The sequence below is a fragment of the Pyrenophora tritici-repentis genome (genome assembly GCF_003171515.1).
Source record: "Pyrenophora tritici-repentis strain M4 chromosome Unknown M4_contig_00025, whole genome shotgun sequence".
Lineage (NCBI taxonomy): Eukaryota > Fungi > Ascomycota > Dothideomycetes > Pleosporales > Pleosporaceae > Pyrenophora > Pyrenophora tritici-repentis.
Window position 1 is genome coordinate 350 of NW_027093988.1, and position 13,098 is coordinate 13,447.

At 47.9% G+C, this 13,098-nt stretch overlaps 4 protein-coding genes across 4 annotated transcripts; 1 reads left to right on the forward strand and 3 right to left on the reverse strand.

Annotated features, from left to right (window-relative positions):
• Nucleotides 1-1,508: 1,508 nt before the first annotated feature.
• PtrM4_152650 (uncharacterized protein) lies at nucleotides 1,509-2,195 on the reverse strand (the record flags this gene model as incomplete). Its single annotated transcript, XM_066110206.1, has 2 exons — nucleotides 1,509-1,911; nucleotides 1,965-2,195. Coding segments are annotated over 2 exons (634 nt in total), but the record flags the coding sequence as incomplete, so codon positions are not given.
• A 511-nt stretch (nucleotides 2,196-2,706) lies between these two features.
• On the reverse strand, nucleotides 2,707-6,150 carry PtrM4_152660 (uncharacterized protein; the record flags this gene model as incomplete). Its single annotated transcript, XM_066110207.1, has 1 exon — nucleotides 2,707-6,150. One exon carries the CDS (start codon nucleotides 6,148-6,150, stop codon nucleotides 2,707-2,709), a length of 3,444 nt encoding a protein of 1,147 aa, XP_065958762.1.
• A 39-nt stretch (nucleotides 6,151-6,189) lies between these two features.
• PtrM4_152670 (uncharacterized protein) lies at nucleotides 6,190-9,857 on the reverse strand (the record flags this gene model as incomplete). Its single annotated transcript, XM_066110208.1, has 6 exons — nucleotides 6,190-7,579; nucleotides 7,698-7,906; nucleotides 7,978-8,190; nucleotides 9,221-9,374; nucleotides 9,432-9,556; nucleotides 9,618-9,857. 6 exons carry the CDS (start codon nucleotides 9,855-9,857, stop codon nucleotides 6,190-6,192), a joined length of 2,331 nt encoding a protein of 776 aa, XP_065958763.1.
• Nucleotides 9,858-11,557: 1,700 nt separating this feature from the next.
• Nucleotides 11,558-13,093, forward strand: PtrM4_152680 (uncharacterized protein; the record flags this gene model as incomplete). Its single annotated transcript, XM_066110209.1, has 1 exon — nucleotides 11,558-13,093. The coding sequence occupies one exon, from the start codon at nucleotides 11,558-11,560 to the stop codon at nucleotides 13,091-13,093; it is 1,536 nt and encodes a 511-aa protein (XP_065958764.1).
• Between the last annotated feature and the right edge of the window lie 5 nt (nucleotides 13,094-13,098).

Genomic DNA, 13,098 nt, shown 5'->3' on the forward strand with positions numbered 1-13,098 from the left:
ACTGGTGACCCGGTGATTGCGGGATATATTGAGAGCGAAACAGAATCAAGAGTGGCGAATAGTATTGCATACGTTAATGATCATGACCCCGAGTTACGTGATACTACCTGAAATTCAGATTCCGAGCCCTGTTCATGTGATGGTTGATTATCTACATAATCGTGATGACTTATTCATGAGCTAAGTCAGTAGTGGAGCATATTGTAAACGGTTTAGTCTCCGCTCGTAGCTACCTCAACTCTTTCCCCGTGTGGATAGAGGGATGCTGACTTGTTCTACTTCGCTTCTATGTTGACCAGTAGTACTGGCGTATGCAGATGAAATGTACGCGCAAGAAGTTCAATGGTTGCTGCGATTTGAGGCGATGAAAGAGGACTAGTCTCCGGAGACTCAGGCCTCCAACTAACCCAGATTTGGCTCTACGAGTTCTGCGAGGGGCACTGAACCACAACAAATTCGCAAGTCACACGGTACTCGAAAGCGCGCTTAGGTCTGTGGTCTTTAATCGCTCTCTTGTTGGCAAAATATTTCTCAGTGGAAATCGACATCACGACACGGTCATGATCCCTTCCCATGCTTGACGAAATATGTGTTCTGTGCGCGGTGACTTGAACCAAAGAACCTCCTCGAGACTGAGAGCGGTTTCGTCCATGTCTGCAGACTCATATAACTGGCAAAGAGTTCTGCTTCTGTTGTAAACCAGGGATGATGTGGCGTTCCGTATGAGGCTACGATGCCGACAAATAATATCCATAGAAGCAGTGGCCTATGGTGAATCATGAATAGACCTGGGACACTTTCAATATTATCCCTGAGTTTCGAAACTAAGCTCCACTGTAATTCTGCGTGCGAGAAATAGGTTGTACCGTGGATGTTAAGCATGTAGAGAGCCGTAGCGTGCCGACATACATGGGCAAATCGTTTTTAAATCGTTTTGGCAAACCTTAAAACGTTAACGCGTTTAAGCAAAAATCCTTATAACGTTAAAGCGTTTAACGATATAAACGATATAAAAACGATATAAGATACATCATGCCAAGACCGGGTTATGTCCATTCTAGAATCTCCTCTACCTCATCCCCTATCATCTCTGCTTCGTCATCTTGCTCTGGTTCCATTGGTAGACCCATTCCGTTGAGAGAACACGGTTTTATGTGGCCTTCCCTAAGCCAACTGCCAATGCACTCGATCTTCTCAATGTTGGCGCAAGTGAGCAGACTCCGCAACAATCAATCGGATCGGCATGATTGATTCCTATCTAGGTTAAAGGCTGCCTAATAAAGTAACTCTTTAACCTATATAGGAATCAATCATGTCGATCGATTGATTGTTGCGGAGTCTGCAAGTGAGCCTCGACCGATCCCATGAACAGGTTCTTCTTGCACCTGAGAATGTTCTCTCTGGCTCGGACGACTCTGCAGCGATAGAAAGAATAGAGATAGCCATGTTGCTTAGCCTAGGGTAGCGCTGCCGTTGCTCCGATCGGCACCACCATTCAAGAGGGCTACAGTCGATTTGTATTACTGGACTTTCTGCGAAAATTTTAAGATCGTCGCTGTTTGATTGATCTGCCGCCGCAACTGACATCTGTTGTAGAATCTGATCGAGAACGGCACCGCGTTGCTTTAAAGGAGGAGCCATTTGTTGAGAAGCTGTAGGGCTAGCTAAAGGCAAAGCGTCCTTAAACTCATTCACCCAAAAGTTTTGAGCAGCGTTAATAGCTGGTTCGTACCATTCGGCTGGCCAGTTCTTCTTGAGATATGCTGCTCTACTTGCGGGATTTAGAAGAATAGCGGAAGCGTACACCGGAACCTGATCAGTCATGTTGTAGTACTTCTCAAGTACGAACCAGCCCATCTCGATCGATCGAACCATGCGAAGGTCCTCATTTTCATCTTTAGAGTAATGTATCTATAAAGCTGTTAACCGAAGACTTAAAGTTCGGATAACACGTTAATGCTTACCTTTTGCTGCTCATAGTGGACTAAAAGAGAGTCCATAATCAAAAGAGATTGAGAGATAGACGATTTATCTCCCTCCGCGTATAGCGTTGCTGATGCAAATGGTTGTAAAAATGTATGTGCTTTTTGTAGTATATCCCAGTCGTCAGAAGTAAGACGGATCTCGTTAAGGTGTTTCTCGTTATCGTGCATAAAGACCTTAATTGCAGCCATCTTCTTAATAGCCCGATCCATAACTGAGTACCATGAAGACCACCGAGTCTGATTGTCAATCCCTAAGCGGAGGCCTACCTTGCGATCCCACTCTGCTGCATGTATACTTGAGTTGCGCAGCCAGACACATAGTTGATGTAATTTGCGTAGTGTAGAGATGTTCTCAATACCACAAAAGTCCTCATCAACAGACCCATGGCTATCAACGCTGCGTCTTCGGCGAGACAACCTTTGTCTCTGTGAGGTTTGTGGAACAGCTTGGGCTTGGGCTCTAGGGTTTCTCTGTCGAGAAGTAAGAACGCTTGAAAACTCTTGTCAGATTAGATAAGATATTGCACAAAAGTGATGGATGTTTATGATTTATTTGTTCTTGTCTCTGTTCTAAGGTGCGCGCTGAGAGTTTTGTTCTGCTAAGACGCTAACCCGTTATTAGCTAGCGGTGTCGGCACTTTCGGCTCGACACGCCTGCTATCTGACACACCCCCTCAGCTTGGAAGGCATATTGCAAGCTGCATAAACTGGTTGATCGATCCTACATAATGAGGCCTTCCAGTTGCTCTTGCACCTCCTTGAGCTCAATCTCTCTGAGCGGGGCTTCTTCGCGCTCGACGAGTCCCAGTTGATCAAGGAACCTGGCCCATTTATTGGCTGGCAGTGGCTTTGTGAACCCGTCTGCGATCATGTTGTCAGACGGCACATACTCTACCTTGATCACCTTTCGGGTAACCTCCTGTCGTAGCCAGTGATTGTGTATGTCAACGTGCCGAAGCTTTGTTTGCAATTTGGCAACGTCTTCATTTACTAGACGGATCGTCTGAGTATTGTCGCACTTGATTGTGATAATTGGATTGCTTAGCTTTACCTGAAGCTCTTTTAACAACCGCGACGTTAAGATTGCCTCCTTAGCAACTTGTGATAGGGCAAGCAGCTCTGCTTCTGTTGTTGATGTTGTCACAGTATCTTGCTTGCTTGCTCTCCAGGCGATGAGTCCTCCGAACAGCTTGATTGCGTATCCCTGCGAGCTTTTCCTGTCCAGTGTGTTGTCTGCAAACGACGCGTCACTTGCTACCTCGAGGCCATCGCCTCTACCGAGTTCGAGGGCTAGGGATTCTGTTTTCTTGAGATACAGGAGCACACGGTCTGCAGCGTCTTGGTGTTCTGTACTTGGATTGATTAGGAAGCGAGCAAGTCGTGATGTTGCAAAGGCTATGTCGGGTCTTGTTGTGACTGCAGCGAATAGAAGCGATCCAATCTTGCGTTGGTACTTGTTGACTTCAGCTGGTGCTGCGAGTCCTTCTCGTGGTCGGAGTTCGATGCCTGACATTGGCGTATCATGCCTTACATTTTGGTGGTTGATGAGTTGACTGATTTTGTCGACGTATGCAGCTTGAGATAGCTGTATGGTCTTCTGCTTGCGATTGCGCATAACCTCTACACCGAGAAACCACTGTAAGTTGTCTCCTCCCGTACAAGCGTATTTTTCTTGGATCCAGTTGATGGCCTTCATGGCCTCTGATTCTTGCTTTGAACGGTACGCAACGATGATGTCGTCCACATAGAAGAAGATGATAACTCCGTCTTTGATCATGCAGCATGGCTCCTGTGGTATTTGTTGAAACCCTATCGAAGCAAGAGTTGCGGTGAATTCTTTCTGCCACAGTAATGGTGAGATCCGGAGCCCGTAGAGTGCCTTTTGCACTTTGAGTAGAGTGCCAGGCTTCTGATATCCTTTTGGCATCCTCATGTATATTTCTCTGTCGATTGCAGCATGCACAAAAGCATTAGTGACGTCGTATTGTTTCAGCTCAAGATCGTATTTGGCGGCGATTGCCATAAGCATTCTGAATGAGCGTCCTGCCAATGTTGCTGCGTATGTGTCTTGGGAGGTGATGTTGCGTTGTTGGTCTCCCCTTACTACCAATCTTGCCTTGCATTTGATGAGGCGGTGATGCTTGTCGAGTTTGTAGGTGTATACCCACATACAGTCTAGGATCTGGTGCCCTGCTCGTTTGACTGGTGATGCTTGGACCTCAGTCCATGACTTCATTTGTTGGTGACTCCGAAGGTGTGTCTTTTCTGCTTCCTTGAACATTTCGTATAGTGGATGGTCTTCCAGCTTTGAGTATGCTGTTGGGAGTGGCGGTAGCTGGTTACGATGGGGCTTGATTCCCTTGGATAGTAGTCTCTTCACCTGAGCCTTGTCGATTGACTTTCCTTCGTGTTGACCAATGTGTCCTGATTCGGTGCCGGCCATGAATGCGGCTGCCCATGGACTGGTCATTGATGTTGATTGGTTGGACATGTTCGTCATATCCTCGTTGTTCACCTCTCCTTGAACTAGCAAGGCCACAGGTGGAGGAGTTGGTGGCGGGGTTAGATATGCCTCTACCACCTTCCTTCCTTGGTGGTATCTGGTTTTCTGAGTGCGCGGGCTCTCTTCCTGCGTCGTATCGTCCTCGTAGAACGTCTCGGTTTCTGCTTGTTGGCTCTGAGTACCTGGGAGTTCGACTGTTCTCACCCACGTTGCGATTTCCTCTAGGGTGTTGTGCATGAGATTGTCCATCAGGTCCTCAGTCTTGCCATTGAAGATTGTTTCTTCGTCAAACACTACGTCGCGAGTGCTGATTACCTTTGCCATAGATGGGATCCATATGCGGTAAATGTTCGTCGACTGGTATCCCACTAGGTATCCAATCCAGGCCTTCGGATCTAGTCTCTGTAGCCTGGACTTTCCTCTGTGGGTGTCGTCTGTCATTGCGAAAGCCTTACACCCATATGCTTTTAGGTGAGCTTGATTTGGTTTTCGAGGTCCGGTGACTATGCCGTTCATGGCAGCTGCGTGTGTATAGAATATTTCGTATGGTGTCTTCCAATTGTTTGGGTAATTTGGCGTTCGATTGTATAGGTATACCGCCGCTCTGGTAGTTTCTGGCCAGAGTTCCCATGGAAGGTTTGCATCCAGTCGAATTGCGCGTGCCTTTTCTTTTATAACACCCCCTGAGCGCTCAGCTCCTCCGTTTTGAGCTTGAGTATCTAGAGCGGAGGGCTCGAGTTTGATTGATAGGGACGTGCACCATTTTTCGACCTCTTGTTTGACGGTAACGATCTCGTTGTCAGTCTCGATGACTTTGACTGTGATGTTGAATTGTTTCTTCATGAACTGGACGAAGAGGCCTAGGAGGCGAATGATTGAGCGAGCCGGTCTGTTGTCCTTGAAGTAGAAGTCCCATGTGTATCGGGACCGTCGGCAAGTGATCAGCATTTGGCTCTTCTCCTTGGTGAAACTGCCGTCCTCATACTCATGGAAGTCGATGGCTACCCTTTCACCTGGCCCTTCGTCGTTCAGTCTAGGCGTCCTGCGTATTTGTCGTTTCGATTTTGACCTGCCGCAGGCGTCACACTCCACGGTGGTGATGCCCTTGATCCTCACCCCCTCAGATTGCTGCACGAGGTGCTCGATCGCGGATGGCCCGGGATGTCCGAGTCGTTTGTGCCATAGTATGGCAGTAGCCTTTTGTGGTGATCGTTTGGCTCGATTCATACGCACATGAAAGGCTGAAGTTGATGTAGTAGGTGGCTCGATAACCCATTGCCCATAGTGTTCCGATAAGGTGGCAATGGTTGAACCATCCCATCGCCGTAGGCTTGTCGGGTCTCCTCGATTGTCCCACCATATACCTTGTCTTCGGAGCAGCCTGAATGATACGAGGCTGCAGAGGAAGTCTGGGCACCAGGCAACATTGCTTAGGTGTAGAATTTGTTTGCCCTGAGCCCCCTCTGCCGTCACCTTGACTGCTCCGTATCCTTGTATCCAAACCCTTGAGTTGCCAGCCCAAATGTAATCTCCCATCGCAGGCGGGCGTACGTCTTCGAGCCTTGAGAGGTTGTTGCAGATGTGCGTCGTCGAGCCAGAATCCAGGATGAATGCATCCTTTAATGGGTATCCTTGATTGCTCGCATTGAATGCCGCTTTCATCATGCCCTCGTCCAGCCTCGAGATCTCGCGTCCATCTAGTCAATCAGTGACTGAGTCCGGTGTTTGTGATGTCTTGATGTAGGGTGTAATCGATCGTGATGCCGTAGTTAGGCGTGGTCGCTTCGTTTCCAGGTTTGTTTCCTGTATTATTCTTTGTAAGTCTGCATCATGCTGAAGTTTGTACTGTACCAGCTTTGTGATGTGTTTGTTCGGTTTGAACCAATCTGGGGTCTCCAAAGTTGGGTTGACATAGTAGCAGCTACTGATGTCATGGCGTTGTTCACAAGCAGGACATATATCGCCAGCTTCTGCTGTATTCCTTTTCTGGAATTGCTTGGACTTGTTGCCAGGTGCATTCATTTTGCGTTTGTTTGTTTGCCTTTGGTTTCCCTGGCTAGGGTTGGTAGATGGCGCTCTAATTTGCACACTTGAGGCGTCCCCCTGTGTGTTCGAGTCGGATTCACCGCTCGCCGCGTAGGCTGCTTCACCCGTCATAAAGGCACTTCTTGATTTGCCTCGTGTTGGGTGAGCTAGGCTCATATGTTCGCGGAAGAGTTTCATCATCTGCCTTCTTTCTATATTGTTCCGGTCGCTTCCCGCTCCAGTGAATGTTGCCATCCATGCTGGGGCAATCTTAGAGACTGCTTTTAGGAAGTCGTCCACAACCAGCTTGCTTTGTATCACGTCCCCTATCTTTAGGGCTTCGGCGCGAGTTGCAGCTTGGTCGTATTCGCTGAGCCATGATTCCCAATTTTGCGGGCTTCTCATAGGTCTCAAGGAATCGTGGTACCTCTCTCGTACCCTTCTGATCTCATCGTCGAGGTCTACTCCAACTGCTACCTGGAGGTTTGTGATCCAGGTGCGGAGAGTTCCATGTTCCTCAAAGCAGCTCACTTGGAGGTGTGGGCTAACTGTTGCATTCAGGTGTCTGATCATTGCCGCAATGTTTGTGCGTTCGTCTCGATAGTTTCGTTCGCGTATTTTGTATGATTCAAAAACCATCTTGAATTCCCTTGAGTCCCCATCGTATGCCTCCTTCCCCTCCGCTGAGAGTTCTGAGTATCGAGCTGGTATGGCTGGAGTTTGAACAGCAGGGTTGACTATGTCAACTGTATCTTGTGTAGGCGCTCGGGCATTGGCTCTCGCGGTTCGTGTAGAGGAGGATGGAGCTGATGATGTATTTCTCAGAGCAGCGGCTGGTTCATAGTCGGATACGAGTGGAGGGAGAGGTTCGGTCGGCTTTGTACGAGGCTGTGTGTTGCCCGCTGGATCTACAATGTCCCAGATCTCTAGGGCTTCGCATTGCATCTTGATTTGGCGGTACCAGGGGATCCATTTGCTCGAGTCGGTTAGGATAACTGTCGCGTCCCTCTGGTTCTGGTTTATCGTCATTATTGCGTGTTCGTTGCTCTTTATAGAGGCAGTGAGACTCTTAATTGTCAGATTAGATAAGATATTGCACAAAAGTGATGGATGTTTATGATTTATTTGTTCTTGTCTCTGTTCTAAGGTGCGCGCTGAGAGTTTTGTTCTGCTAAGACGCTAACCCGTTATTAGCTAGCGGTGTCGGCACTTTCGGCTCGACACGCCTGCTATCTGACAACTCTGCGAGAAGCTCTTCCCCCATAACATCCGTTACGGCGTCGAGAGCAGCGGTAAGAGCCTCCTTAGAGGATGCAAGCAGGAATGCCTGCAAGGATAAATTGATAATATGACCGATACATCGGATACGGCGCTCTTTAGCAGTAAATTTAACCTTGTTAATATTAGCACCATCGCGTAACTTAAGCAGCGAAGGCCGATTTTTATATTAAAAGCCATGCTTACGTTGTGCTTAGTTCGAAGGAGGGTTTCAAGATGCTCCAAACAGGTATCGTTAGATGTTGCGTTATCACCCGTATGCCAGCCAACTCTAGACTGTATCCCATATTCCTCGAGGGTTTGAAGAAGTAAGTGCGCTTGCTGTTCTCCAGAGTGGCTGTAACGACATTCTGGCAGTCCTAAAAGAGCCTTCTGAAGCTTATATTCGTGATCGACCCACTGTGCGCATACAGCAAGGAGAGATGAACGGAACGGTGATGTCCAGAGATCGGTTGATATGTGGATAGGACTCACAGCCGTCGATAAGCTGCCTTTAATTACATGGCCTTTATAAAGCTGATAATTCGAGGCGATAAGACGTACGGCTGTACGTCGACTTGTGATAAGCTGGTCTTCAATAAATGGATTGCAAGCAAGCGCTAGATCCCTCATTTCAGACCATTCGATTGATGAAAAGGCTATTCGACGTCGAGTCAGAAGACCGACAAGCGCATCGCGATACCCTTGTTCATTGAAGGCGTTGCGGATAATTGTCTGATCAGAGACAGTCCTAAACACTGAAGTGATAGCTGGTTGCGACGACGAAGAAGAAGTTTGCGAGGGCTGAGAAGACTCTGACGTTGTATGATATGCTAGAACATGGTGGATAGAGTTTACTCGGTGACTGCTAAACCATGAGCGACAGCGTTTGCACACATACTGCTTTTTCAAACGCTGGCGCTTTGCATTGCTGGTGTTACAGACAGTTTCGGTTCGTATAACAGCGTCAAAGTGTGGCGGCGTTGCGGGTCTTCGCGACGGTGGCGTTGATATCGCACTTGCTGACAAGGTATTCGATGACATAACGATAATAGATGCTATAGATAATGGATTTGTTGAGATTTCAGGTTAGTGGGAGTGGTTGCAGAGTTTTTGAGATGCAAAGGTGGGGTGCTTGGCGCCAAGCCTCTTATAGCGTTTTTAAATCGTTCACGCGTTTAAGGATTTTCTTAAACGCGTGAACAGTTTAAGCTGTTAAAGCGTTTTAAAACGTTTTAAGCTAAAACGTTTTACGCAAACGCGTTAAGCTGCCCATGTATGCGTGCCGAACACATTGAGAGGTCTCCAATATGTTAGGAGAGCGTAGATCTGCTGTTGAAGACGGAAGAAGAAGTTTGTGCAACACAAAACAAGTGAGGTCGTGAAGATCGGTTGTCGACAAGTGGTGCTGGCGAAACAGATTGCGGAGCCGAAAGAATACGCCTCCTACTAGAGGGTCAAGTTGCAGATCGACCAGATATGGCGGAATTTGATCCTGGGAAGTCGTTGCTTCAAGCCACTGTGGAATGGGAGCTATCGCGTCTCCAACACTAAAATCATCTTGCACGTCGAATTGCGGAATTTGTGTGAGTATCAATAATACCCTATCATATAATGTTAGCAGCTAAGGGAACCTCAACCTTCTCATGGAGGATACATACCAAGACACCATGCGCGCTGTGAGTGGACTAGTGAGTTTCAATAGCTGTATACCTCCTCTGGATTGCACCATTCCCTTGACACCATCAATATGCATTTTGGCGGCATCGATGTGACGTTTGCCATACTGACATGATGAGTCAGCCAATTTTGCAAAGTCCTCTCGAGCTCTAAACAAGAGGACATACCTCGATAGCGGCCAGGGTGACTACGGAATCCATGGTCTCGTCTTTGTATCGCAGCAACGGATTCTCTACGCGCTGTCTCACCAATGATACAGAGTCATTCATCAGGATTTCCGAGTTCAAGAAACCCCTCTGGGCCTTCAACTCCAGATCCAAACAGGCAGTTTGGAGAGAGACATGGAATAAAGCTGGGTCACCGAGCGCGAGTGGCCACCATGACACGACGAACGGGTTGGATGACATGTCCGGATCCAACGGGTAGTATTGAAACGTGATATCCGAGAGGACTAGTAGTATTTGTCTAAGCTAAAATAGGTTGTCTTACATTCGGGAGCACTTACAATGTTGCATAAGTTGCTGTACATAGGCTCGCGGTAGTCTCGTGTTCGGATACGAGTCAAACGGATCGAAAGAATTGCTTACTATAGTCTCCTGAAACATATCAAACGGTAAAGCAATACTGCCATCATTGGCAGCCTTTCCTGAGTAGGTAGTCGAATTCGGCCCGGTGGACGTGGACGTTAGCGGCTCATTCGCGTAGACACAGTCGGTAGCCTTCCTCTTCAGACATCGTGTGCACGGCACGCGAAGATCGCAGCTTGCCTTTGCTTTTGCGCAACGATCACAGGATCTCCTAAGCGTCCGGCGCATCATGGATGGGATGAAACGTTTGTGGAGAAGACAGCGTTCGTGGGTGGTAGTTGCCGGCCGGCCCATTGAGGATAGCGTCGGGGACGGCGCAGGCTCCTACTGTCTTGGCGGTCGACAGAACGTGCCATGGGAGGGCAAAACAACACATCCATCTATCCAACTTTTTACCAGGTAAATCCTCCAAGAGCGGCTTACTGTCTCACCTCGTCACGATGTCAACTCAACATTGAATGCGGCCAGTAAACGACCCGCGCACCAGAGCCCAACTCAGTGATCGGAATGGTCTGGTCTGACTTGGTCTTGGTCTGGTCTAGACCGCCAAGACTTGGTCTGGTCTGGCGATTTTTTGAGACCGTGGTCGGACCGGTCTAGATGATCGGACCGGTCCGGCTATAAATAGGTCCACGTGACTAGATCTTAGACTAATCTAGCCAGAAAATTTAGCACAATATGAGTCATTAAGATCAAGGTAAGTCTTCTACTTACATAGAACAATCAAGTCCTTAACAACCTACTTATATACTATTGTTATGGAGCCTTCAACACCAACCTCACCGTCCCCATCGAATATTATAAGACTAGATTTAACGTCTCTTACTCCATCTCCTATCCCCACGTCATCACCCACCCCTATACTATCACCCACTCCTATTCAATATCACGAATCTCCAGATGAGTTCGTGCAGGGCGGTATCACGTACGTGAAACGTGCAATAATTGCAAGGAAGGATTTCCGTCAAGGTACATCACACATCTGGAAGTACGGACTCCAATACATTCGAGATAGCGATAAGAAAGAGGTGTATTACTGCCATGAGTGCAGGGTTGGGAAGAGCAAGCAAGAGTTGTTTGTCATCAATGGCACTTCTAGGATCCGGAATCACCTGGAACAGAAGCACCAGATTGATCCCCAGAGTGGCATCAAGCGAAAGGGTTCTGTACGGAAGTCTATAATCGACCAGCAAAAGGATGGGGCTGCTTCCAGCACCTTTTTCTAGAAGGAGTCAGTAGAGAAGTTTAAAGAGCTTCTAATTCGTTGGATTGTGTACTGCCATATCGCCTTCTTTCAATTAGAGAACCAGTACTTTCGTGAACTACTCCTCTTTTTAAATCCGGCACTACTCAACCACCTCCCGAAGGCTGCGAAGACTATCCGAAGCTGGGTAATGAATGCATTCATATCGAAGAAGCAACAGCTTAGGGAGGACCTACACCATTCACGGAGTAGGATCTCTATCTCCTTTGATCTCTGGACTTCACCAAACCCTTACGCTATCCTAGGCGTCGTCGCTATGTGGATTGATACTACCGGCATGCGACGTGTTACCGCTTTAGGTATGCGACGTATATACGGCGAACATACTGGAGAGAATCTTGGATCGGTGGTCCTTGAATTGCTGGAAGAATACGACATTAGCGGAGATCAGATTGGATACTTTATGCTGGATAATGCCTCGGCAAATGATACCGCTGTTGAGTTTATACTCAAGGATCTCTGCCCATGGATGAAGTCAAAACAACGTCGTCATCGCCGGCTGCGTTGCTTGGGCCATGTCATCAACCTCTGTTGCCAGGCGTTCCTTATGGGGCGAAACTGTGAGAAGTATCTTGCGAAGCTGGAGAAGCATCATCAACGTGGCGACTATACGAAGGTGGAAGAGCTCTGGAAGAAGTTCGGATGTTTGGGTCGTCTTCACAACCTGGTGCGATACATCAGGCTTACTCCACAACGGCGTGAGGAGTTTGCTACAATTATTATCGGCGGAGATCTTTCGCAATTCGACGGGCTTGAGCTTATCCAGAACAACTCGACCCGCTGGAACTCATGGTTTTATTCGATTACACGTGCATTAAATGTTCGAGAACGTTTAGAGCTCTTCTCGGCTCGTCATGTACCTGGAAAGGGCTCCGTAGGGATCGCGAACTTTAAGCTTGATGGACAGCACTGGTTTGAGCTTGAAAAGATTGAACTCGCTCTCAAAGACTTCTATGCTGCAACTTTGCTTTCTGAAGGTAAGAAGACGTCACTTGCGGACTGGTTTTCAACTTTGGACTGCCTTCTCCGGGAGATAAGCGAGACGAAGGATCACTACCACGACATCCACACTGAGGACGATAACAACTTTACATGGAAGTACCTTCAAGGCTGCGCTGATGCTGCTTGGTTAAAGTGCGTTGAGTACTATAACAATCAGCAGCTGAATTGGCAAAATCGATTCCCTGAAGATACTGACCTTCCACCGGCATATTATGCGGCTCAAATCCTTGATCCATATCGCAAGTGGGGATGGTTCAGGCAAGAGTGGGTTCTTCATGGCGACGAAGAGAAGAAGAGGTGGTTTGAAAACGCACAATTAGCGGTGAAGCATCTCTGGGAGACAGAGTATAAGGGAAGGTACCCTGTCGAGATGCTGCCACCACCAGCCAGGAAGGAGAGAGATCCTGACCCAGCATTTGATCGCCAGCGGGAACATAAGCGCATTCGAATAGACGCTCCAGTTTCTACAACTGATTTGTATGAACAATACATCTCTACTGACCGGCTTCATAACGAAGAGGCAGGTTGCAATGAGGCTATTGCGTACTGGCTATCTCGCTACGACTCCCAACGAGATCTCGCTCGCTTCGCTCTAGACATGTTTGCGATCTCGCCTATGTCGGATGAATGCGAACGTCTTTTTAGTAGCGCGAAGCTTACTATCGTCGATCGCCGTGGTAGGCTGAAGGCAGATATTATAGAAGCGTGCGAGTGTCTCCGGGCCTGGTATGGAAAGCCCCAAGCTGAGGGGAACAGCGATATCGAGGATAGTGAGAACGAAGACGACTAGATTGA